The sequence below is a fragment of the Zosterops lateralis genome, assembly GCF_965231275.1.
Source record: "Zosterops lateralis genome assembly, chromosome: 3".
NCBI classification, from domain to species: Eukaryota; Metazoa; Chordata; class Aves; order Passeriformes; family Zosteropidae; genus Zosterops; species Zosterops lateralis.
Genome location: NC_139764.1, coordinates 42,484,353 through 42,508,147, shown reverse-complemented (window position 1 = coordinate 42,508,147; position 23,795 = coordinate 42,484,353). Strand labels below are relative to the sequence as shown.

At 36.9% G+C, this 23,795-nt stretch overlaps 1 protein-coding gene across 4 annotated transcripts in view; it reads right to left on the bottom strand.

Moving 5' to 3' along the window:
- DISC1 (DISC1 scaffold protein) overlaps positions 1-23,795 on the bottom strand; it is a 190,761-nt gene that overhangs the window by 91,155 nt on the left and 75,811 nt on the right. For all 4 annotated transcript variants that reach the window (XM_083856260.1, XM_083856259.1, XM_083856258.1 and 1 more), the window contains exons 7-9: positions 20,532-20,586; positions 15,977-16,079; positions 4,856-5,044 (exon numbers count right to left, since the gene is read on the bottom strand). In XM_083856260.1, coding sequence (XP_083712386.1) covers positions 4,856-5,044; positions 15,977-16,079; positions 20,532-20,586 — 347 coding nt within the window. The remainder of the gene's footprint in view (positions 1-4,855; positions 5,045-15,976; positions 16,080-20,531; positions 20,587-23,795) is intronic.

Here is a 23,795-nt window from a genome sequence, read left to right as displayed (position 1 = left end):
AGGATGCTACCAGCTGCACTGCCAGTCCTGTCCCTGCATCACCACTGAGGATTTTACACCTTCTGTGAAAGCTAAACAGAGGGACCACTGGCTAAATCCTGCAGGATCACTATTTAAATAGAGATGGCCATTGACATAAGAAATAAGCCATTCAATTTCACCACTCACTTTAATCACAACAAGAATTTCATAAACGTGTGACATGCAGAACTTAATGACCTCACCCAAATTAGAAGTGGAGACACAACAAGACTCAGAGCAGCTCCTTTTTCCTCATGGAAGCTCATCTGTTACACACTGTGTGGGTTCTCTTTTAATGATTTATTTAAACAGAAGTAATCAAAAGGTTCAGCTCCTCAGTTTAGGATCAGATAATTGCTCAGACGAAGGATGAACTATAGAAACAATATGGAAAGCCTATTTGGTGAAGAAAAACTAGCACTGAGGAAGAACATTATAACACCACCTGAAAAATCAGTAAACAAAACACAGAATCATTCTGGTTATGTAATAGGCACATGGGTTCATGTCATACTTAGTTGGTCTTTTTTGCAACAATTAAAAATTGTGTAAACTATTAATAATCTTTAGACATCTTCCAATAGTATTCCAAAGACCAGTTACAAAGAAAAATAGAGGACCTTTTGTATTACAGCTACCATTAAAAACAAATATTTAAACAATCAAAAAAAGTAGGTTTCCCAGTGCACGTGTTTCTATTGTAAGACTTTGTGTTGCAGCTATCAGAATAAAAATGTCTTTGAAACAGAATAAAACTGCAGCAATTGGTCATTAACACTTCGATAAATCATGTCCTATACAATTGTATATGAAGCATGGAACCTTCTTTTCATAAATATTTCACTATGCAATAGCAAGTATGACATTAAGCAGCACCACAAGTAGGTTATGCTGTCCACACAATATTAAATTTTAGACAAATTAATTGCAACCTTCACAACGGTCAAATTTGCAGATTTTGGAGCAATGACTATAAAAAGAATAGCAGATTTTTTGTTATTCTTCAAAGTACATTTTGAACACATTTTATTCCTAAGTAGTATTCTAAAGCCGAAACACCGGGGTTTTTTTAATTTAAAATAAAGCAGATTAAAAAAATGAACTCCAATAGGTTTCTCTTCCATTGAAGAACAAAACACTGTAAGATATTCTGTGCAAGCATGCAGAGTGTGTGTATTGAACAAAAGAAAGTAAAACTGAGTGTAATAGAAATTTCCACCTTCCCAAGAAACCCCTCTGATACATCTAGTTTGTTGTTTAATAGATATATCTGTTCAATTCCAGAAAGCTTATTGTACAAGCAGGCTGGTAAGAGCTTTAGGACTTACACATGCAATTTCTAAGACAATAAAAGTCAAGGATGGCAAGAAGAGCTGAGCAGGGAGACTGAAATACCAGCCTTCAAACAGTAGTTTGGGTTTGGGTGCTTTTTAAAAGGGTTAAAAAGCTATTTTCACGTGCATGAAAGCCTTTATTTTATATTTCTTCTAGAAATTAATGCAGTACAGAAATTCTACTTAACATGACTTGGCAAGCACAACCTAGCAATTAGATGGGGAAGCACAGTTCCCCCTAGCTGTGTGTGTACATACATTACTTACAGGAGGTGCTTTCCCAAAAGCATAACAGGGACAGAAAAAGGCTGAGAGCAGCCAGGAAAAGAACTCAGCAGACAAGGCAGGAAAACTTGCCCATCAGTACTGGTAGTGAGGAAACTACAACAAGAGGGTAGGTTTCATTTCCAGCCCTGGGTTACAAATGCCAATCAACCCAAACCGGGATTTATAAGCACAATCCCACAGTTTGGCAGACAGGCAAGTAATTAAGCTTCACTTGTCTGGAACACAAGTTTGGTTGTTTGGGCTGTAAAGCAGTTCTCTTCTTTGCCATAACAGAACCTTCTGACTTTATAAGACAGGTCTGTTCAATGATCAAGAACAAGACCTTCAGCAATTTTTCCAGAACCATCACGGCTGTGGTCCAGAAGAATAAAAAGCTCACACAAAATCACAGCACCACTTGGTTTCACATGTTTATTGTAAGAGATTGATTCAGTCAGGATTGATGCTAGACCATCAGCTGGGAAACTGTTTCACCACCATTTCAGGTAAAATTACATGACCTCTAAGTCTCTGGCTTTCCTATCTGTAAGATGGCAATAACATTTGATCACTTTTATAGCAGCGTTCTGATGGCCTCAGAAAAAAGTCAGTGCCTAAAGGGCAAGTTAGTACTATTCATCCTCAAATGCTAATACATAGTGTTACTTGTCAATGCATCTATTATCCAACATGAAAAGCGTATTTTTTAGCATCTCTAAAAATACGAAAGGATTTTTTGTCAAATTTCCTTCATAGAGAGCACTGACAGCTCTCAGTGCAGTAAGCCAAGCCTGATTTTTGCACTACATCTGCAATATCTTTTATACTTGGGCAGCTGGCACAGAGTGAGAAAATTCATTAACATGCTAATGATGTGTCCTATTTAAAATTCCAGCTCTGATTATTGTGTGATTAAGTCTCTTCCCTTGACGTCTGCTTCCTTATATCTGCATTACTGTGAGAAATCAACAATTATTAATGAAGTAAAAAATAGGTGACCAATTTATACACAAGATAAAGACAAACACACACATACATTTTAGCATTTAAGCTTTTTGTCTAATATTTTTCATACAAATCAGTATTATGTTCAATTTAAAAAAAAAAAAAATCAAAGTTTTCAAAAAGCACAGGCACAAAACAATTCAAGTGCCAGATGACATAGAAATAGACCTAACCCTAACCTAGTGTATGGGTTGGGGCAGGAACACAGAAAAAAATGCAAAACTGCTTTTCTCTGCAGTAACACAGATTTTATTGGCATAAATAAAACACCAGGCCTAAGGCTGTGAAGTAAGTCAGGTCAGCTAGCCCAACTCAAATCACACCTTTCACAGTGCAGACAAAGCCAACAAAATTATCTCCAGTTCTTTCAAACAACAGCAAAAACAAATGGCAACAAAATTGTATTCCAATTCTTTATGCTTTATTCTCTAAACATAAAAGTGCTGTGCAAAATAATACTGTTTCATAAAGGTGGCCTCTTTTCCTCAAGACACCATCTGCAAAATGTTTTCCTGAGTGTATCTTAAGGCTTACACTCAGTTAAATGTGTTGGTATCAAACCCATGCCAGTGTTTTCAAATATTTCCATTTTTTAAAGGAGAAAATAGGGTAGATCACATGCAAAGGGGACAGGGATGACAAAAAGGGAAGATGTCAGGTTTCAGTTTATGTATCTCTGACTAGTATCTGTTTGACATTGTTTTATTTTAACACAAGGATAAAATTCTCCTTTTGCCTACAGAATCACAGTAAATTAAAAGAAAATCAACACAGTAAACATGCAGCATTTTGAAATTTATTGTCACAAATGGTGGGACAGTAGAGGTCAGGTAAAGAAGGTATCTTCTTTCAGCTGTATAAATGCAAAAGGGAAAATGTATCATTCTATGAACTGATATGATTTCAGTTGCTTCAGCAAGTGTCTTGTACAGGCTTGATTTAAAACCCTACTAAATTAAAACACAAATGGGAATGTACATGTGTATTATAGGAAGTTTAATTGCCCTAAAATAAAAGAGAAACCAAATGGGCTGATTAGAAGGTCAGAATCCTTTTCAACTCTCTTGAAAATCCAAGGAAAGAAGAAGAATTGCCTGATGTGCATTTCTGGGTTTGTATCACAAAGCACTACATTTGAGGAATAATTTTTTAAAACTTCATCTATACTCTAAAAAAGCAAGTTCTTATCTAGAAGTGTGTGCATATATATATATTACTTTATGCATTTTTAAAACATTCTCTTAGATGTATCCAGTTGCCTACAAATCTTTTTGTTTCTAAGACAGCTCTGCTTATCCTCTTGCCTATGAAGAAACTTAATACACTTCTAAAACAGAGGCACCTTCCTGTCTTCACTCAACCTACTGCACATAAGATCCTGATAAAGGAAAGACAATTCAAAATCCTAAAGTTTTAAAGTAGCTCTCAGGAATGTATTTAGTTTAGAGATAATTATAGTAACTGTACATTTGTAGTCAATCAAATATTACTGAGCCTTTTCATATAAGCAAGCAGTAAGGCCATTTTATCTGCTTCAACTTCAGGAGTGAGTACAATAGGCAAGAGAGTAAGTCAAGTTTAGGAATGGCTTTGCTGTTTGATAATTTGTTAGTAGCTTTCCCAGTAATTGTGGACCACCTCCCCAGTTCCAACATGACACTACAACCCAAGCACGCTGCTCACAGTTGTGAGAGAGCAGCACTTGGCAAGTTGTTTAAACTCCCCCTCAAACACAAATTTACTATGAGAATTCTTGCCTTCAGAATCAGGAATTTCTGACACCTCATACGTTCAGGCCCAACACCAAAGGTGTTATACATGTACATATGAAACATTTAGTTTTACACATTAAACATGTTCCTATTGTCACAGCCAGACACATCTTCTGCTTCTGCATAAAGACTACATCTTGCTCTGTGAGCACAAGCACAGTGCCATCATTCCTGTGATAAAAAATGGTCTTAGAAAAGAAAGGTTTTGAGAACTGGGCTAAGACAGATTTCAAAAAGTGGTATATTGCTGGGGTATCCCTTGCTCCCCCACAGCCTCCCCCAGCTCCAGGAAAAACAGCTAGGAGGATATTGAACATACTGCTCCTCTAGGTCATTGCCAGACTTTCTTCAGAACAATCGTATGTTTTGTGAAATGCAGAATGATTCATCAAACCCAGCACACCTCCAGGACATCAAGTCTGAGCAAAAAGCTGTAACAATCTGTAAACTACTCACCAAAGGCAGTCTCTCCTTGTTCAAGTTCTTGTTTCAGTCTGGTGTAATCATCTTTGATTCTCTCTAATTTTCGCGTGTTTCTGGCACTCAGAACCAATAGTTCATTGAGAAGTCCTTCCAGTCCCTCCTTCTCAGATGTTAATGATCTTATTTCTTCTGCAAGATCCTTTGCAGTGCCAAAATTACTTCCTGCATGTTTTGTGGGGGCAGGGGAAGAAAGAAGAAAAAGACAATGAGGCAGACACTTGCAACATCAGTAGCTTACATAGCAATCCTGGGAAATTGGGCAATCATACTTCCCAACAGCAGCTGAAAGGGGGAAAAAAGAAAAACTGCTTTGCAAGCATCCATTTCATTAATATTACAAGAATAAAAATTGTAACTGATTTAACCTTACACACACAGAAACAGTATTTTCTTAAATTATTGATACAATTTACATTTTTCCAGGAAACCTGTTCCTAAGGGTTTGCACTTTGAATAATATCATACTATAATTCATTGGTCATTGCAGTGTGATCTATCAGACCATTTTCTTCCTTTGGAGGACCCCTCAATGCACACCGCATTTGAAAGAGAGTCCATAAATGTGCTGGACCCTGAAGCATTTCCTCTATGTAATTCCAGCCTTGTGCTGGTTTTTGTAACAAGCACCAGAAGGTTGCTTATGAAGGACACATTGCATTTCTTAAATGGCCTGCACCTCAAGCAGAGACCATGGGGAGATGTTCTTCTCAGAAAACACATTCAGAAATCACAACCCTTCACTTCTGGCTCACCCTGAAACATCACAGACAGGCAGGCAGAAGACCATCTTACACTGTTCTGGAGTGTCTAAAAATATTTGGTTCCTTTGGACAGGGATCCAGAGCAAAAGTTCAACTCCCAAGTGGTTTAGAGTGTAGCCTAGTAACATTTATCCACTTAACCATTCTAAAAAACATTTTTATAACCAGCTGGAGAGGAATGTTTCCTTACTTTGAAAAGAAGTCTTTCGTAATAAATAGAAAATGACAGTGAGATACTCAGCCATTAAATTATTTTTAAATAGCAGTAGAGTAACAATGCTACATTTACATAACTGTACCAGAATCATTTTAATGATTGAGATACTTGGCTGGGGGGAGGGGGGAACCAAAAATACGCAAAAGAGAACCTAAACATAACCATCACACTATAATCTAAAGAATTCTTGATAAAAATAATTTCCATGTAGAATTGCCCAATAAAAGAAAGATCTTTAGTGTAAGACTTAAGCTCTGATATCATCCTAAATTAGCAAAAATTTGTTGATATGATCTAATAAGTAAAGGTATTTAGTAAGTAAAGGCACTTAAAAGATTTAGCCTTGAAGCAAATATTAACATAAAACAAAACCAGTCACACAAATGTCTCATCAGCTTCTGAAGTATGTGCAATGACTTTAGACTCCTGAAATCATTTTATAATACCACCAGCATTATTTAAATGTGAGAGTTTGGTTTTGTCTCAGCAAAATACACGGTTGCTTAGACACAACAGACCAATTGAAAAGTTTATTTTCAAATATTAACACATAATTCAAACAATCAAATCCCCATCAGAATATCCTAAATTATGGCACTACATCTTTTTGACCTGGAGTCTTCAAAGTGTTGGTCACAAAGTCTTAAAAGGGAATGCTTTGGCTGCTCTTCAGTTTCTTCAAGACAAGAAAGCAAGAACAGGATGCAAGTGTTTACACTGGTCAGAAGATGGCAAACCACCACCAGCAGCTGCCAGGAGAGGCTCCAGTCCACTCCTCCAGAATGCCAGAGTGAACAGGAGCACTTCCACCCAACACCTACAGCCATTCTTCTGAAGCAAAGACAGTGTTGTAAACTCAAGTAGCTGTATAATGGCAGACAGCCAAAGGGAAGCTTCACTTACCAAAATTTTGGAAAATACTGCATCAAATAAGTTTAAAGACTGAACATTGCTAAGCGTGGTAGTCCTGCTTTGCGTTTAGGTTTTTGGTGGTTTTTTTAGTCCCAAGGCTATGATAGTTTTATTCAGCCTCTTCCTCATTTAAAGCTGACATTTTCTTGAGGTTTTTTAACAGGTCAAAAGTTCTTAATTTTTAATTACCAGTTAAAACCCTTTTTTCCATTTCTGTCTTACAAATACAATTAATTAGCTATAAACATGCTTTCCAAATAGCACATGTAGGATCTTACAAATAGTAGGATCTTATGGTTTACCAGTGCTTTGTTGGGAAATGACAGCACAAACTTTATTACCTTAATTTGTCATGTTTCTAAATGGGCAAAACAAAGCACCAAAATAAGCAAGGCAAAATCACTGGAAAAAATGGCAAATATTCAGATGCTTCTAAGGGAACAAGGCTTGATTTCACCTTTATTCACCTGAACTCATCCCAAGCATCAAAGCACAGGAGGCTTAATAAAACATGAAGGTGAGAAAATCTTCATTAGAATCTGGAGCCTGCTGTTACATTTCAGAGGACAGCAAGGAAAAAGTCTGATACTGCATATGAAAGTTTTATATATACTGAATGGATCTGAATTCCCAGAGGAGAAGTTTATATCAAAACTGGGGCTGTAAGGAAATGGCACCAGATACAAACCGAAAAGCAAAATCACCCTACCTGATACAGCTTCCCATGACAGCAAAAATGTCTGAAAGTCTCCAGCAAAAATTTAGAAAAGTATTTAAAAACTCAGACATCACAAGTACCATTATCAGTGAGTTCTGACCTCAATCCTCAATTAATAAAAAATTAATATATAATCCATAGCTGCCAGCATTGAAAAACATGCCCTCCTGGGTTGTTTCCTTTTTTGTGGGTTTGTTTGTTTGTTTGTTTGCTTGCTTTTTGTGGGTTTTTTTGTTTTTCTTGAGACGAAGTCACTTTGGATGCCATACAAACATTGTGAAGACATATGTCAAGACATTTTATTCTGCTAACACTTTCAAAATGTTATAATTCATCTTTTTGATAATTTAATAATTAGTTTGCCCAAGTGAACACAATAACTTACTTTGTCAACCACTTGGAGCTATGTTTACACAGCCATACCAGTGAGCGAGTTCTAGTTGGCTGATTTAAGTCAGTCTAACTCTTCCCAGGAAACTCAAAAATCATGCAACCAATAGCACTGTTTGCTCATAAAATCTGTACAGAGAAAATAAAGCTAAGAAATTAACAGTATTGACCAAAGCTGAGGTTCTGGTCTAAACCAGGGCATGGGACAGAGATTCTGTGAAGGGGAGGGAAGAGTAAGATGCCACTTTTCCCATCTATCCTCCTGTCTCACAGTGAGGGTTGCTAGAGATGTGCAGTTTTAGTCCCTGCATCCATGTTCATAAATACACACTAGGTGCAAACTGGGGCAGCAAACTTGCAGTACCCAGGGCTCTGAACAGGTAATGTGCTTGCAGTGCACTGTCATAAGGAACTGAGTATGTACACTTCACTTTGAGGGACTGAACATTACCATTATCTCAAAAGACAGCAAAAAAAAAAAGTTAAATCTTACTCCTTAATCTTGCCCTCTGGGGCTCTCTCCTCCCATGCATCCTTCATCCTCTACAGAAAGTGACATCAGGTAAGCTCCAGCAGCTTAATGTGAATGCCAAAAATACCAGCCAAATCAAGCATAACCACCCACACAGGAAAAATAGTCAAAAAAAAAAAACAAACAACAAAAACAAAACAAAACAAAACAAAACAAAAAAAAAAAAAAAAAAACACCCTCCAGGCAGAAAGTAGCTATATAATTGGTTTTACTTAGTGTAAACATTAGTGTATTTCCCTTATTTCCTCTATCCTTAAAATTTTACTTATACGACTACAGCTAAATAGTACTCTGTACATCAAATATATTTTCTATAGATATAGTTACATACCACAAACTCATGCCCTCGTGGTCAGATTTTACTATACTGGGCAGATTGTTGCCCATTTAGTAGTCTTGAAGTAAAATATCATTATTTTGATACCATTTGCCGACAACAAATTGATTAAAAATACAGTTTGAAATCTGTCTGATTTTACCAAAAACCAAGAAATATGTTACTAATTAAACTTTATTAAATATTTCCCCCTTCAAAATATAAGACAAAGTTAAGGGTCCACAAATTTTTTATTCACACTCTTTTCTCAAATATATGGCAGAAGTAGCATTCATTCATAGCTGCCATTATTTTTATTTGAAGCAGAGAGAGAAGTCTCAGCCCCACTGAAAATATGTTCATTGTAGTACAAACAAAGGAGTAATTTTTTTCATTAATAATAAAGCATATCTATTGGACACTAGCTTAAATGTAACAAAGAATAGACTGGTCAGTCCTCATCATTATCTATAAATTAATTCTTCATATACTTACAGCACTACCTTCAATAATTCATACGAAACTGAAAATTTACATTTTAGCCTAGGGCATTTGCCACCATAGTATTTATCAATGGTACTGGGATTCAAGGCTGAAAATTTTCCATCCAGTGATTAATGAGGACACAAAGTGATTTCAATACCACAAAAGAAATTGAAGAAAATAAATATCATTCACCTACCCACAAAGGAAAAGGAAAAAGCTAAAGACATGACAGAAGTTTCAGATTTTGGAATCCGGAAGGATTGCCAGTGTGTTTGCACCTCTGAAAAAATAAACTGCAAATGAGGGACAGTCTACCATCTCCAGAAACATTTTACAGAAATCCAGCACATTTGAATTGCAATTATTGTTTTTAAGCAATAACACATGTCAATGCTTTTATGAAGCATAACACAACTACATGATTGATGTGATCCTGAAAGGTAATTGCCAGCTAGAAGAAGGTGAGAGACCCCACAGATTTACATTTGGAAGGGCAATTCTGTCACAGAGAGCCTCTTGTACCTGGACTGAATCAGTCACCACAGAACAACTCAGGAACTAAAAATAACATAAAAATAAAAGGAGAGTGGTGGGGAGAGCAAATAAATAAACCCTAAAGTAATAACGTTTCAAATCAGTAGTAATTATAGAGAGACATCACTGTCCCCTTCCACAACTGTTTTCTCTCCTGTCCTCCAGACCACAGCACAGCCTTCCCACAGGGTGATAGCACCTTCCCTTCACAGATCTCCCATCTAACATGCCCTCTTTGAGTACAAAGCCACAGAAAAGGAGCTGGTAAGGAGATAAATTGACCTTCTCTCCTGCTCCAGGGATAGCTGCTTAGGCAAGAGGAGTGAAAGAGAGTAAGTTGTTTCATGACTGACTTCTCCAACAGAAGAAAAGATTTTCTGCTGTCTGGTCACATATCATGCTGGAACTTCAGCTACAATGAATTACCCTTGAAGTTCACTGAAAGCCAGCAACATCCAGCAGTCTGATTTGAAAATGAGATTAAAAAGACAAACGGCATAATGTCCTGGTTTCAGCTGGGATAGAGTTAATTTTCTTCTTAGTGGCTGGTACAGTGTGTTTTGGATTCAGGCAGGGAATAATGTTGGTAACACATTGATGTTTTTAGTTGTTGCTGAGCAGTTCTTAGCGTAAAATCAAGTTGTCCATGCTCTCCAAGCAAGTACACCAGAAGCTGGGAGGGAGCACAGCCAGGACAGCTGATCCAAACTGAACAAAAGGACATTCCATACCACAGAACAGCAAATAAAATGGGGGAGTTGGCTGGGAGGGACGAATAGCTGCCTCGAAATGGGCTGGGCACTGGTCTGTGGGTGGTAAGCATCACTTTATTGGTATTGTGCATCACTTGCCAGTCTTGGGCTTAATGCCTCTGTCACTCACCTTTTCATTACCATTATTATTGCTGTTATTCTCTATCATTGCTATTCTATTTTATTTTGCTTCAGTTACTAAACTGTTCTCTCAACCCACAAGCTTTTTGGGGTTTTATTTTCCAATTCTCCTCGCCCACTGTGCACAGAGAGAATGTCTGGGTAATACTTTACTGCTGGCTGAGGACAAACCACAACACAAAACTGTCTGAAGTCTGAGGGACCATTTGAGAGTTGGTTTGGGGGACTCACTAGCATTATTTTTCAAAAGAGTGAACAGGCACACCAAAAAGTACACTGCTTGCACCAATACATGGTGGCAAATTTTATTTCATGGAGTATAAAGTAAGTGTTGTGGGAAAACGTGACCATACACAGCACTGAATGCTGGAACCAGACACTGCAGTCATGATGTAGAATTAATCTCAATATGCCTCTGATCCATCAACCCAGGCTGTTGCTGGAATCAGGAATAGGCAAGTGTGGAACCAGCTACATTATCTGACAAGACGCAGCCCTCTATTTATCAATAAACTGAGCCTCCACAAGAAGGCACAAAGGACCATTGTTGGTTTTGCCTGTAATACTAGGCGAGTTCTGCAGCCATTACCAAAAAACAGTTCTCAGAAGCATAAAAGATAAAGAAACCAGCAACATCACTTCCTTACAGTGAAAGACAAATTAGGAGCAGCACCTCTGGGAAAGGACTTGACATCATACCAAGAAGTGCATGTCCATTCATATTTCTGATTGAAATGACAGACTACAGCAGGAGCATGAAAACAAGGCATCCACATTAACGTAAAGCACAGATGGATGGGTGAAAATGTCCTTCTGCCTGCACTGGCATCTTCCAGCCTCATGGCCCTGTCCCCTCCCTAACCTACTCATTTTTCCAACAGGAATAATTAGCACCAAAGCTAGAAAGCTGGGGGCTATTTTTCTTACAGTTGGATCCATGCAGAACTTGCCCTAAATGAGCATCAAAGAACAGCCAAAGAGGCAACAGCCCTAACATTAGGCTTTGTGAAATATGCTAATATTTGTGTCAAGTTATTCATAAAAATATGCTTTTGACATAAGGAAAAAAACTTTATTGTACTGCTGGAAATCATTCGGTATTTGTCCACAACATCATTTCCAAGCAGCTCCCACCTGCCAGTACCTAATGAAATGGAGGTAATGATATTTATAGGACCATGACACATGATCTCTTACTGGTAAAAACAATTCTAAGATTTTCAAACTACAACTCACTTCACTCTAACTTCTGTGTTTGCATTTAATTTGTGTTTTCAAAAGCAGAAGGAAAGTTAATGACATACATCTCATGGATAACTACATAATAAACACATTATTTCATTCATGTCTGCTTAGCTTCCCATTAAGCCACTTTCTGACTATCTAGTCCCATGCTAATATGCATTCTCAGGGGGAAAAAAAGTTTGCAGAGAGTCTATGAAAACACTGTAAAATGTACATCCATAAACCTCTTTTATTCAAACATAGGAAAGAGATGAAACAGGACTAAAAATTCATTTTAGTTTGCATCTTTCCTCCTATTCCCAAATTATTTTCTCACTAAGGAAACAAGAGAAACACACCGTGTCTTATTATTTCCTCTTGTGTAAAATAGACAAAGTATGAAAATAAGTTTCAATAATATTTCTACAGTTACATTCACACTTGCTTAAACATCATCTTATTTAAATTTTCTTACCAGGTTCAAATTTTTTTATCTGAAATTTATTCCCTAGAAAAATTTCATGCTAAATAGTAACACAGTACTGAAAAAAAGAACAGTGTATCACATACTGTCATGTTCTTCCTACAACTGACTATAAAATTACATGAGCATGTTAAGAGCCACTGTAAGAAGCAGCTGTTAGAAAAATCTCACGCAGGTTTCTAAGCACTGACATTAAAGTGGTTTTTTATAATTTAAAAAAAGACCTACGAGATGCTAAACTATAATAGTTCATCAATGAGAATTTACAAATGTACACATCAACAGTAACATTTCATGACATCAGGAGTACTTGTTACCTATAATTACCTAAATCTACTGACTTAATAACTGGAACAATATAGGATCCTTCTAATTATCTCTGGAGGAAAATTCTGGACTAGCATCTCTGGAATATTAACTATTAGTTATTTGTGCCAATAGGCCAATCTGATGTGAGGTGTTGAATTGTAACTTTTTAAAGTTACAATTGTAATTGTAACTGTTGTAAAGGTTCTGAATTGTAAGTGTTGATAGAAATACCCCTTGAACATGTAAGCATGGCCTTCTTTTCTTTCTCCCGTAAAAAAACTCACTGGAATTTAATTAAATTTATTTTATGGCCTTCAGTAATCCAGATATTCACAAACTTTCTTTTTTCTCCTCCAAATTTAATTTTACACTTCTTGCCAGGATGAAATAGGAAGGAGAGGCATTTATATACATAGTACTGTCTCTTATGTCTTTACAGTATCATTTATCATACAGCCTTAAATTTCATGATATTGCATTGATAAGACTAATAGAACTTTTGCTTACATTGCATTTATCATGGCATTTTCCTCCAAAAACAATATCAACTATATTCTTACATTTTTGGTGCAAATACATCAGAATTTTAAATCAATATATTTGTATTAGAAAGTACAGTCCACGTAGCAACTTAATGTTGTCTGAAGCTGTCAAGATAGCCATTAAAGGCTGAGGTATATATATCATGCTTTCCAAGTCATCACATCATTAAGTCACCACATATATGCTCTGAAAGCTAATTTTCACTTAATAACTCTCTTCTTTAGCTCATCTAATCTAACTTCTGGGATACAGACACCTTTTTGCTTTGACAATGTTCCAAAGCCACTTAACTCTTACTACTTCCTCAAGAAAAATGCTACTTTAATAAAAAATAATGTGACATCTGTATATAGAAAAACAGTTATTCTCAGTATCCATTAGCAGTGTTCTTGAAGAAAGTGTCTGAATGAATTATCTAACAGCTACATAAGAAGAAGTAGAAGTAACAGACATTTAATCCTGCTTGAGGTTTCCAGCCTAAATGAAGACCTCTATGACCACTAAACTCTATTATTACTGCATATTTACACATGCACACTATGATTCCTTCTGAACGTCACACTATTCCAAGACTGTTCCTAAACAATTGCATATTACCCAACTGAACGTTCTTCCAACTTCTAACAATTGAGTATACCCAGGCTGGTTATTAACATTGTTGGCTGAGAGACCAGGCAACAGGTACATGAAGTATCTTGCTTAAATCTTAGCCAGTATTTAGAAGGTTAAGACTTGCTTCTTAACTATGCGTTCCTTAAGAGGTGCCAATCATTTACTCCTAACACAGGAACACACGGAAACTAATTTAGCCTTCTACATTATCCACTATTCGCTGGTTTTGCCTTATAAAGTTCAGAAAAAAACAACCAAACAACATTACCCCCACTATTTTTATGTCTACCTTCCTCTTTCTTCTTCTGAATTTGTAAAATCTTTTCCTCCTGATTTGCTTCTCTGCTAGGTAACTGCAACTCATTCTGTATCTTGGCTTTTCTGCTTTTATTCACCTCATGCCCTAAGACTGTTTCCGCTGTTTTCAGATTTTTTTTTTTATTATTATTTATTTACTTTCAGGTCTTCAGAGAAATAGTTTTCTTTTTATTCTTGTATCTCCCCTCTGTCCTCTGCATATAACTCTGCATTTTACATAAATATGTGCCACCACATTAATTAAATGCATCTGTATCTTACAATGAGGTAAAGAAATTACAGTATCCATTGTCACCAAATTACCTTTTGTCCTTGATTTTTAACCATGCCATGCAGAATTTTGCCTTAGTAACAAATTAGGATTGGACCATTCGGAGTCATTAAAATTCCCTTAAGCAAGAGTAAAAAAAAGAAACAGTGCTTTTATCAGCACAAAGAATTTGCACTGATACTTCTTAAAAAGCATAGAAAGGCAGTCAAACAATTGTAAAAACAGTTTATAGAAAGAGCAGCATTGGAATTCATTCCTGAAACAAGCAACCTCTTTTAAGAGCTAACAAGTCAAAATGCTGTTATGAATGTTTTGGAAATGATCCTCAAGCTGTCATTCACTCTCTCCAAGTGTCAGACTGAGATTCAGTTTTTTTGGCCAACTGCTTCCTACATGTAGTTACATGTCCAGTTTATGGGCTGTTTTGTTCCCAAGCCATAAAACCCCTTTTCTGAGAGTGAGAAAATTACATACATTTAAACAGCCTAATGGTGGAGAAGGAGGATTTTCTGGTTTATCTCTTACAGGTGGAGAGAGAAATAAAGATTTCCATTTTAAAAAGGTGTTATGAGACGTAAGGAAATTGAGCATGCTCAGCACCAATACAAGATCTGGGCTTTAATTTCCTTTAGGACTTTGCTCAAGCCTGACATTATCCACTGCTGGCAAACAACACATGTGACACTGCACAAGGTTTCATTTTAAAATAATTCATGTGTGCAATATAGATTCTTGTATATAATTGAAAAGATAAATCACATATGGAGAGCTACATGTCATCTTGACATGTATCAAAAACCCTTTAGCCTTTCTTTTCCTGGCATAACACTGGAAAACTCTGCACTCTACATCCACATTCCCTTCTACACAGCTTCCTCTCCAAGGCAAGTGTTTAGCAGAGACACTTACTGAAACATTTGCAAACCATTTGCTGAATTAAAAAACCCACCTCTTCCAGCTTAAAGGACTGTGATTTGCCTTTTTTCCTTGGTGAACAGTGCTGCAATACCAAGCAAGTGGCATGTAAGGCTCTTACGTATCACATTCTGTAATCACATTTCAGTGTTTAACTGGTTGTAAACATGCATGAGTGCTCCAAGGATGAAAGTGCTCTTTTGCTGCCAACATTAGTTGTTTAATGATCTGGACAGCAGAAGCTGCCAATTATTGTATTCCATTTTAAAGTGTCATTTAAAACCAGACTTGTAATTATGATACCTTAGCTATACATTTATAACTTAGCTAGAGAGCTGAAAGAATGTAACTTGAGAAGTCCTGGAACAGCTACTGATGATTACACATCAATTTCACCTATGGAAAAATACCATTTGTTTTGCATGTTAATGGTCTCCCACACAACATCAGCTTTGCCAGTAGTTCCAAACTGTGGAGAGAGACATGAAGTACCTTATACAAGGCATGGCACAGCCCTGTTCTCTCGGGCTGGTCACGACTTCAAGAGATCTACACAAGCACATGAACAACTTTCCCTAACAAGTCTGTCATGAAGAGGTCAGTAACTGCTCCAATACACTCCTTAACACTGTTAATCCTTCTCATCACTTAAAACTTACCTGAAACAGCCAGCATTTTGGCTTCAAGTAGAGCTGGTAGCTGAGTTTCAATATCACTCACTTTCCTCCTCAAAGTACTGCAGAGTTTCTGACTCGTGCAAACCTAAATTGAGGCAGACAGCCATGATACAGAATTCATTCATGTAAAAGTATAAGGCAGTTGAAATGGGGCTTCAAATGTTCTTGGTTAACAGACATGACATAACATCCTGCAGCAAGGTAAAAAAGCTTAATAAAAAGTGATGTCTTTACAGAAACACCCAACATTGAATCAAAATTTCCAGGCTGTGCTGCACATTCTGCTATTAAAACAGGGAATGGTATTAGCATTAGCTACCTGCATGAGAGAGGACATGTTTCACCACTACATACTGAGGCTGCACACAGAAGAAAGGCCATCTTACAAATTCTGCACCATTCCAGTATTAATAAACATGCTTCAAGGAGAGCATGAGTAAACCAGTATTTGGAGATTAAAATTCCGTAACATACAATGTACACTAATTTTTATTAAAAATATACCGTGTTCTGCATTTTAACTGAAAAAAGGCAAAGCATTTTCACACACGCAACAAATAAGGCTGTATCAGCTTGATACTGTACTTTGTTTCACAATCAGGACACACAGATGACTAGGGTTCAGGTTTCTGACTTTCCCTTGCTCTCTATTTTATCTTTTTAACTGGAGGTCCTTCAGCAATCAATATGGTTTGGTATTGAAAATGTAAAGAGAGAAAACAGAGAAAAAAAAAGTAAAGAAAATTTAGCTGATTCTGTACTTCACGTTTCAGTGTACATCACCAACTCAGAAGGAGCTTATGCAGCATGTAGAATTTATACAAGTGCCTTATATTCAAATGTTGGGGTTTACTCCACATTGCATCATTTGGAAAGGAAAGCAAAATGAACAAACAAAAACCCTTCAATGAACTAAGGCAAATCCTTTGTTCTGGAGGGAGATGCTAAACACTTTCTTAAAGTAGTAGCTGACACTCAAAACACGGCATTCATTGGAACCAAAACTAAAGCAAGAGTCAAGATAGGCACAGGTCAGTTCTGAAGTGATGTCATGTGAAAGAAAATCTCCAGAGAGAAGTTTTCTTGCCTGCCTTCACTTTAATTTTTCCTTAATCAAAAACAAGTGCCACGCTTATTAACAGAGGCACAGGTATCACTTCACTTTTTAAAGAGCAAAAGTTTATAGTTCTAATGGTTTATCTGTTCATACAATTAAATCACAGTAATTCATATATAACATTAGCTTTAAATCCTTTTAAATTTACAACACTCTCTTTCTTTACTGAGATTATCTGTTAACTATAAATGGATCTCCTTTTTTTGAGTCAATAGAACTATCCTCCAAGCAGTAACTGTTATTTGTAAAGACTTCAGAGTCATCCTATTATTTTAAAAACACATGGCTTTTGCACCTACTATAATTTTTAAATTCCCAGATATTTCAGTTTGTTTCAGTACCCTCTTCTAAGTGACTCACCAACTAATTCAGTTAAAATGTGTTTAAAATCCCAAACCTGTCAGAGGTGAATAAATATGCCCAAAAAACCCAAAGGCCATTTCTGTCTCCCATCTCCAAAATAAATCTGGAAGTTTTTAATGACTTCTTTCCAAGCTGCACTCTCTCTTTAGGGGCATTGAATGGCTCAGTGAATTGCAATTAGATGGGGAATCTTTCAGCTCCAGGAAACTGCATGAATATATCCCATGCCGGTAGTAAGTTAAAGTCATTATCACTAGACAGCTGTTTGGCAATTATGCAAAATAAGCTGGGATGTTTAATCAGTTTCTAGTGAGCACTGTCCACTTTGTAAGCCCCACGGTTAGCACAAAGCTTGCTGGCATTCTTTATTAATGGACCAAATGCAGGGACCAGAGGCAGAAATGCAGTCCCTCCAACTCAGAGATGATTCTTCTGGAACATGAGATAAGTGGCTTGCCGGGCCTCTGCTTGTATCTATGTCACATGTATTCTGTAGATAAATGAACAACATTAATCTTCAGACCTTTCATATGGCATAGTTCAACAGAACTAAATGAGCAAGTGGGAAAGACAAAGTAATGTACCCCAAACTAATGGCACTGCTTCTACCTTACATCATGTCTACTCTACAAGCTCCAATTCTTTTCATTTTTTATAATTATTGTATCTTCATAATAGATACCATTATTCATTACAGTAGCTTATTAAGCCACTAAGGACAGGTTATTTCTTAGCTAACAAAGATAGTGAACATTCACAGAGCCAGTGTCCCAGGCTTCCAGGGAACACCATCCTTCTCTAACCAGCCTGACTGCAGGAGCCTGTGGCCCCAGCAATGCCCTTTCCCTGTTCTCAGGGACCAGCTCTGCTGTGGCCCACAGACCAACAAGCTCAAAGTCACAAAACCTCTTTCAGTTTCAGGAAAGCGTTTTTGCAGCCAAGTTTTACTGTATTTATTTAAAAATCCTCTTCAGTTGTTTCTGAGGTTTTTTTAAAGTAGACTTTTTTTTTTTTTTAAAGGCTCTTGTTTAGGAATATACCTTACAGATATGCATACAGACTGAAATGTTACTTTAAAAAGCAGTCTATTTGAGCAGTCTAAACCAGTAGGAAGCTGGTTAGCAAAGACATGCGGAATCAAGATGAAAAACAGCAAAATATCAAAGGCAAGTTTGCCCATTGTAATCCTCTTCCATCTTTCCAGCATATGATGTTAATCTAAAGCAGCAAAAATAGGGACAAGGACAGCAAGTAAAGCACTGGAATTGACTCTCCAATCATCTCAAGAGAAAAGAAGTTTTGAATAACCTTTACATTTCTTTAAAACAACACCTTGGAAAACATAAAGAAATTCTAACAGTGCCTAAAGGAAGGAACAGTCTACCTGGTCCCCTACACAGCACAATCTTGCTGAAAGCAGATCTAATTTCTGAAGGAAGATGGTGAATAAGGAGCAGCACTCCCTTCATTAGCAGGCAGAAGTTAGCTTTTGCAGCCACAGCTGAAAACAAGAGAGATGAGGCAGAAAAGGCCATAGAAATGCCAGTGGCACAGGGGAAAAGGAAAGATCTTTGACAAAGGAATGTTTTTCCCATACAATAAAAAGGTTTAAAAGACCAGCTTTATTTATTTTGAGATGAAAATAATAGGATGAAAATAATAGGATGAGATTATATGAATAAACTAAATAGGAAATTATTTGGAGGAGTCTCACTACATGCTTCCTATTTATCTTCTATAACAAATAAAAGCCATCACATAGGAATGGAATAAAATTAAAGTAGTATTTTATCTATTGAGAATTTAAAGAAAAAAAAGAAGCTGTGAAATCCTACAGACTTCTTTATTGCTAGTCAGTGTTTCAGCTGTTATGGAAAAAGTCTCTAAAAAACAATGGGGTTAAAATAAAACCTCATGAGACATTTGCTGGGGAAAAGGCAAATTCCATACATTATGCTTTAGCTTGCACAAAGCTTGAAACAACACTTGAAACATCACTTTGAGCTACTGAATGTCTCATTTTAATAGATGAGCTGTAGGTCGTTTACAATAGTTTCCTTGATACTTTATCCAGAGTAATTTAAAAAATACAGGGGGAATTATTGTTATAATCTGCATTAATTTTCCCAAGATGTGGGTATAAGCAAGGAATAGAGAAAATGAGCTCAATAAAGTGGAAGAGAAGGAAGGAGTGGAAACAAGATGCAGTCTTCAAATTATCTTTTTAACAGTGAAAGTGTTGGTCAAGATGATTAGGAAGAACAGATTATGAAGGATAATTTTTTTTACCAATTTAGGTGAGTACTGTTAGAGAAAATGTGAAAAATAAGTTTATTTCAGAGTATAAATTTATTATTAATCAAAACCCAGAAATATTTTTCACTTCCTGTTTCATGTAGCTCTATGTGAATTGTCTAGGATAAATGCATCTTTTTTCCTTGAGTATTCACGGAGCAACTGGGTCATTCTGAAATAAAACTTTAGTGTTCTGCTTCTTGGAAGGAGCCCATGAAATAAGAGAGATAAAGGAAAAGTTTTAACATTTCTAGTTAGAAGCAAAAATTATGCTAAATATGCTATATCGGGGTTTTTTGTATTTTTAAAGGGTATGAAAATGAGATTGCTAGCTAGATTATTAGTGAAATGGTGGGGAAAAGAGGTACTTCATTTATGCTCTTCCCTTCACACCAACAGAACCAGTTAGAGAGGAAAGTAAGAGATTCTGTATTAAGAGCTAAAACATTCAACTACAATCATGATTTCATGAAGCTGAGGAGTCTGTTCCTGAATAGAGACCAGAGCAAGAGGACTGATCTCTAGTAAAAAAGCTGAGAAAGAAGAGATTACTCCATCTGCTTCCTGAAGTATTATAATCCCTGTGGCCTGTTCAAAAAGTTGGGGAGGGCTTTTCAATGTATGCTTAAAAATATTTATGTGCAATATTTTCTTAGAAGGAAGACCACAAAACCAGCTTCCTAAAAAAAAAGGCAGTATATTAAGATGCATGGTATGATATGCTTTTGTAAATATTCTGATGAACTGAAAACATCTACTTACTTTGGCAGTAGTTTCTTTAATGGATGTGCTGAACAATTGTTCCTTCTCCTGAAGGCTAGAAGGAATGAAAATAAAATTAATTAAATAAATAAATAAAATAAAATAGTTAATCTCTGCTCAGCATGGCCTGCTACATAAGACACTATCATATGGAAATAAAATGCTAAGCTGACTCATACAAACACAACAGTCATTATCAAGACAAAAACTACACTTAGTTTCAGAGTTGCTACCAACATTACCTTTACAGGTTTTTATTAATGAGTATACAGATTTTACTTATCATTTGAAACACAATTATGATTATCTGTGTAATCATAATACCTAAAGCAAACTAAGAAGTTCCCAGCAATATCCAGGACTGCTGCTTTGCTAGACTATCATCCAAAAACCTAACACAAAGGCATTTCTGACATAAAGAACTGGTAGTTTACTATCCTCTGACAAACCAGTTTTCAACTCTACTAGAAAAAGTTGAACTACAGTCCCTTGTTCTCACAGTAATTTTATGTGAAATACCAGTATTCAGTTTCTTTAGATCCATAAAAACCTATGAAATATTTGTAACAAATTGATGGATCAGTGGGCTGAAATTGAGGCATCACCCATGCTTATATGAACAAAACACAAGGTTTTCTTCCACATATTATAAGCATGTAGGTTTCCTACTTTTATATTACCAAATGTAAAGTAAACCTGTGCCTTTGGTTCTCATGAATAAATCCGCCATTTACATTTTTAACATGATGTTCAAAAATCCAAATCAAATCAAACATCAGGACTTAGGAGAGAGGTTATTTTTGCAACTTTAATACTCCCCTCTCTCCAACTTAGGAGGTGTAGACTTTCTATACAGTGTTCAATTACTTTATCACACACTATTTTCTTTTCCGTCAAACACCTCGGTTCTGTGTATGTGACAGTCAGCACTCCCCATTAGCAGCATCTCAATTTTTCCTCACGCCTGTGTTATAAAAACTCTGCTACTTTCACGATCTGCCATTACTATTTTTCCCAAATAAGAACTAATTATATATTTCCGAGCTTTTCTCTAGTGTTCAGCATTGAAATATCCAAACATAACAGAGACATCACTGGATTTATTTCATGATACTCTTGCCTGACAAGGCAGTGTTGTATTCATTTTACAGGTGGAGGAAACAAAAGCCACTGCTATTCAGAAAGCATACTATGACTGAGCGCCTGTTTTGACGTGCAGGCAGCTCCTGCTGCCTGTGCATTTCTCTTTTCTATGCATTTCAGTTTTCTTTCGAGAACCTGCCCTCATTTTCCAAGCACAGCACTTACTGAGATCTATTTCACGACTCAGCATTTTCATGAGCATGAATCCCAAAGCACAGGGAGTTGGAGTTGCACTCAGCTACTGATCACCTACAGAAAGGCTGGTTGCACCACCTTGCCCAATTGCACAGGGGAGTGAAATAGCCTCAGAGGCAGAATTCAGAATATCATTTAATCACATTAACGAGGCATCTATTTGCATTGCTATCCCTAATACCCTGCTTCAAGGAGCACACACCTTTCCTATCTACAGCCCAGCAAAGCCTGTCACCTCATTACCACCCCAGCGCCTGTGCAATTAAACAAACAGAAATGCAGCTGCCTACACGTATAAAACTGTTTAATGACATTTCTCACAGAGCCTCAAATTTCTCCCTTTCCTACAGCAATATATAGGCAAAACACAAAGTATTGCTGGTGTAATGATGCCATTATCAGCTCCCTGCTTGCCTCTGGGCATGCCAGAGGGAATGAACTATTTAGCCATTTCTTTTCTTATGCTTTGGAGCTCCCAGTGACTTTCAGCATCTCCCACAATTGGCATCTGAGCTGGTCAGGTTATGTAAAAAAAAAAAGACTGGCTTTGTGTACAGATGTCAAGGGGCAGCAGCAAGGCTGCAGTGTGTAATTGAATGAATACTGGGTGACTGACCCAATTGTACTGAAACTGCCTCATAAAATTCAACTCTAAAGACCCAGCCCATAACAAAATGTAAAGTGCAGTTATAGCCAGAAGAACAACAGTATAGAGATGGCAACTCTAACAAATATCTTCCATGTGCTCTTCCTCTTATCTCTTTATTTTCCACACAGAAAGCCCCCCTCACAGGTTCATACATTTCACTGCTCTGCAGAACTCACACAGCTAAGAGGAAGAGAGATCAATTTTAAAGCAATGCATCCAAAACAGCACTGCAAACTAGGATTGAGTTGTCAAATCTGCATTGCTAACGAGGATGCACAAGCCCATGCAGACTTTCAGGACCAGGTGCTGAGTGGGGAAAAAACATCCTCTCTATACACAGATTTCTTTTTTTATGAGTCTCTAACAACTCACTGAAAAATAAATAAGGAATCAAACACTGCCACTTCAATGACAGCAGAACTACAGTTTTAAGATGATTTTGTGGAACTATGGTTTTAATGGAATTTTATACTAATCTGACCTTATCAACAAAAGGATATTATTAGTAAGCAATTAATTTGACCCCAGCTGGTGATAGCTGGATTAACCAGAGACTCAAATCTAAAGATCCCTTTGTTACAGATACAGCATTCACACAGACTCTTGCAAGTGTATTTGTTTTATTTATGGTACAAATTTCACAGTAGTATTTCTGTTTCAAATCCTTGTTAGCCTTCAGAGTGATACCATAGGAAACCCTTACCCCTTGCAGAGATTAGCCCATCACACAATGCACACACAGCAATCAAAACCATGCACGAACCAGCCACGGTTACCAACTACAAACTGCTCCTAACTACATTTATTCCCAGGTTGTTTTCTTCTACCACAAAACACTGTCACAGAGAAGCCCCTCACAAACAAGCTTTCCAATTAACTGACAAGGTAATGACCCACAAGAGTAACCAGGCAGTCAATACTGATTCATTCTACCAACAAAGAGCTTTAACGGCCATGATCTGTTACATGTGACTTGAACCAGAAACAGCATTTTCTTTCACAACCGCCCTGGAGCATCATATTTCATTTTAAGAGGGGTATTCTGTCTGTTTAAAAGCTGCTTTAGGTATTACTACAAGGGTAAATGGCTTTAGAAAGAGCTCTTTGGAATAACGCTAAATTCTTGCCTGGGAAGGCATCCATAGTTTTGACTCGTTGCTATTCTTCTCTGACAGAACAGCTAATCAAGAATTTGACAGCTTCTCCTCACAGTCTTAGCAATCCATTATGAGGACCATTTAAAACTCACTTCTCAAATTCAATATAAGCTAACTCCA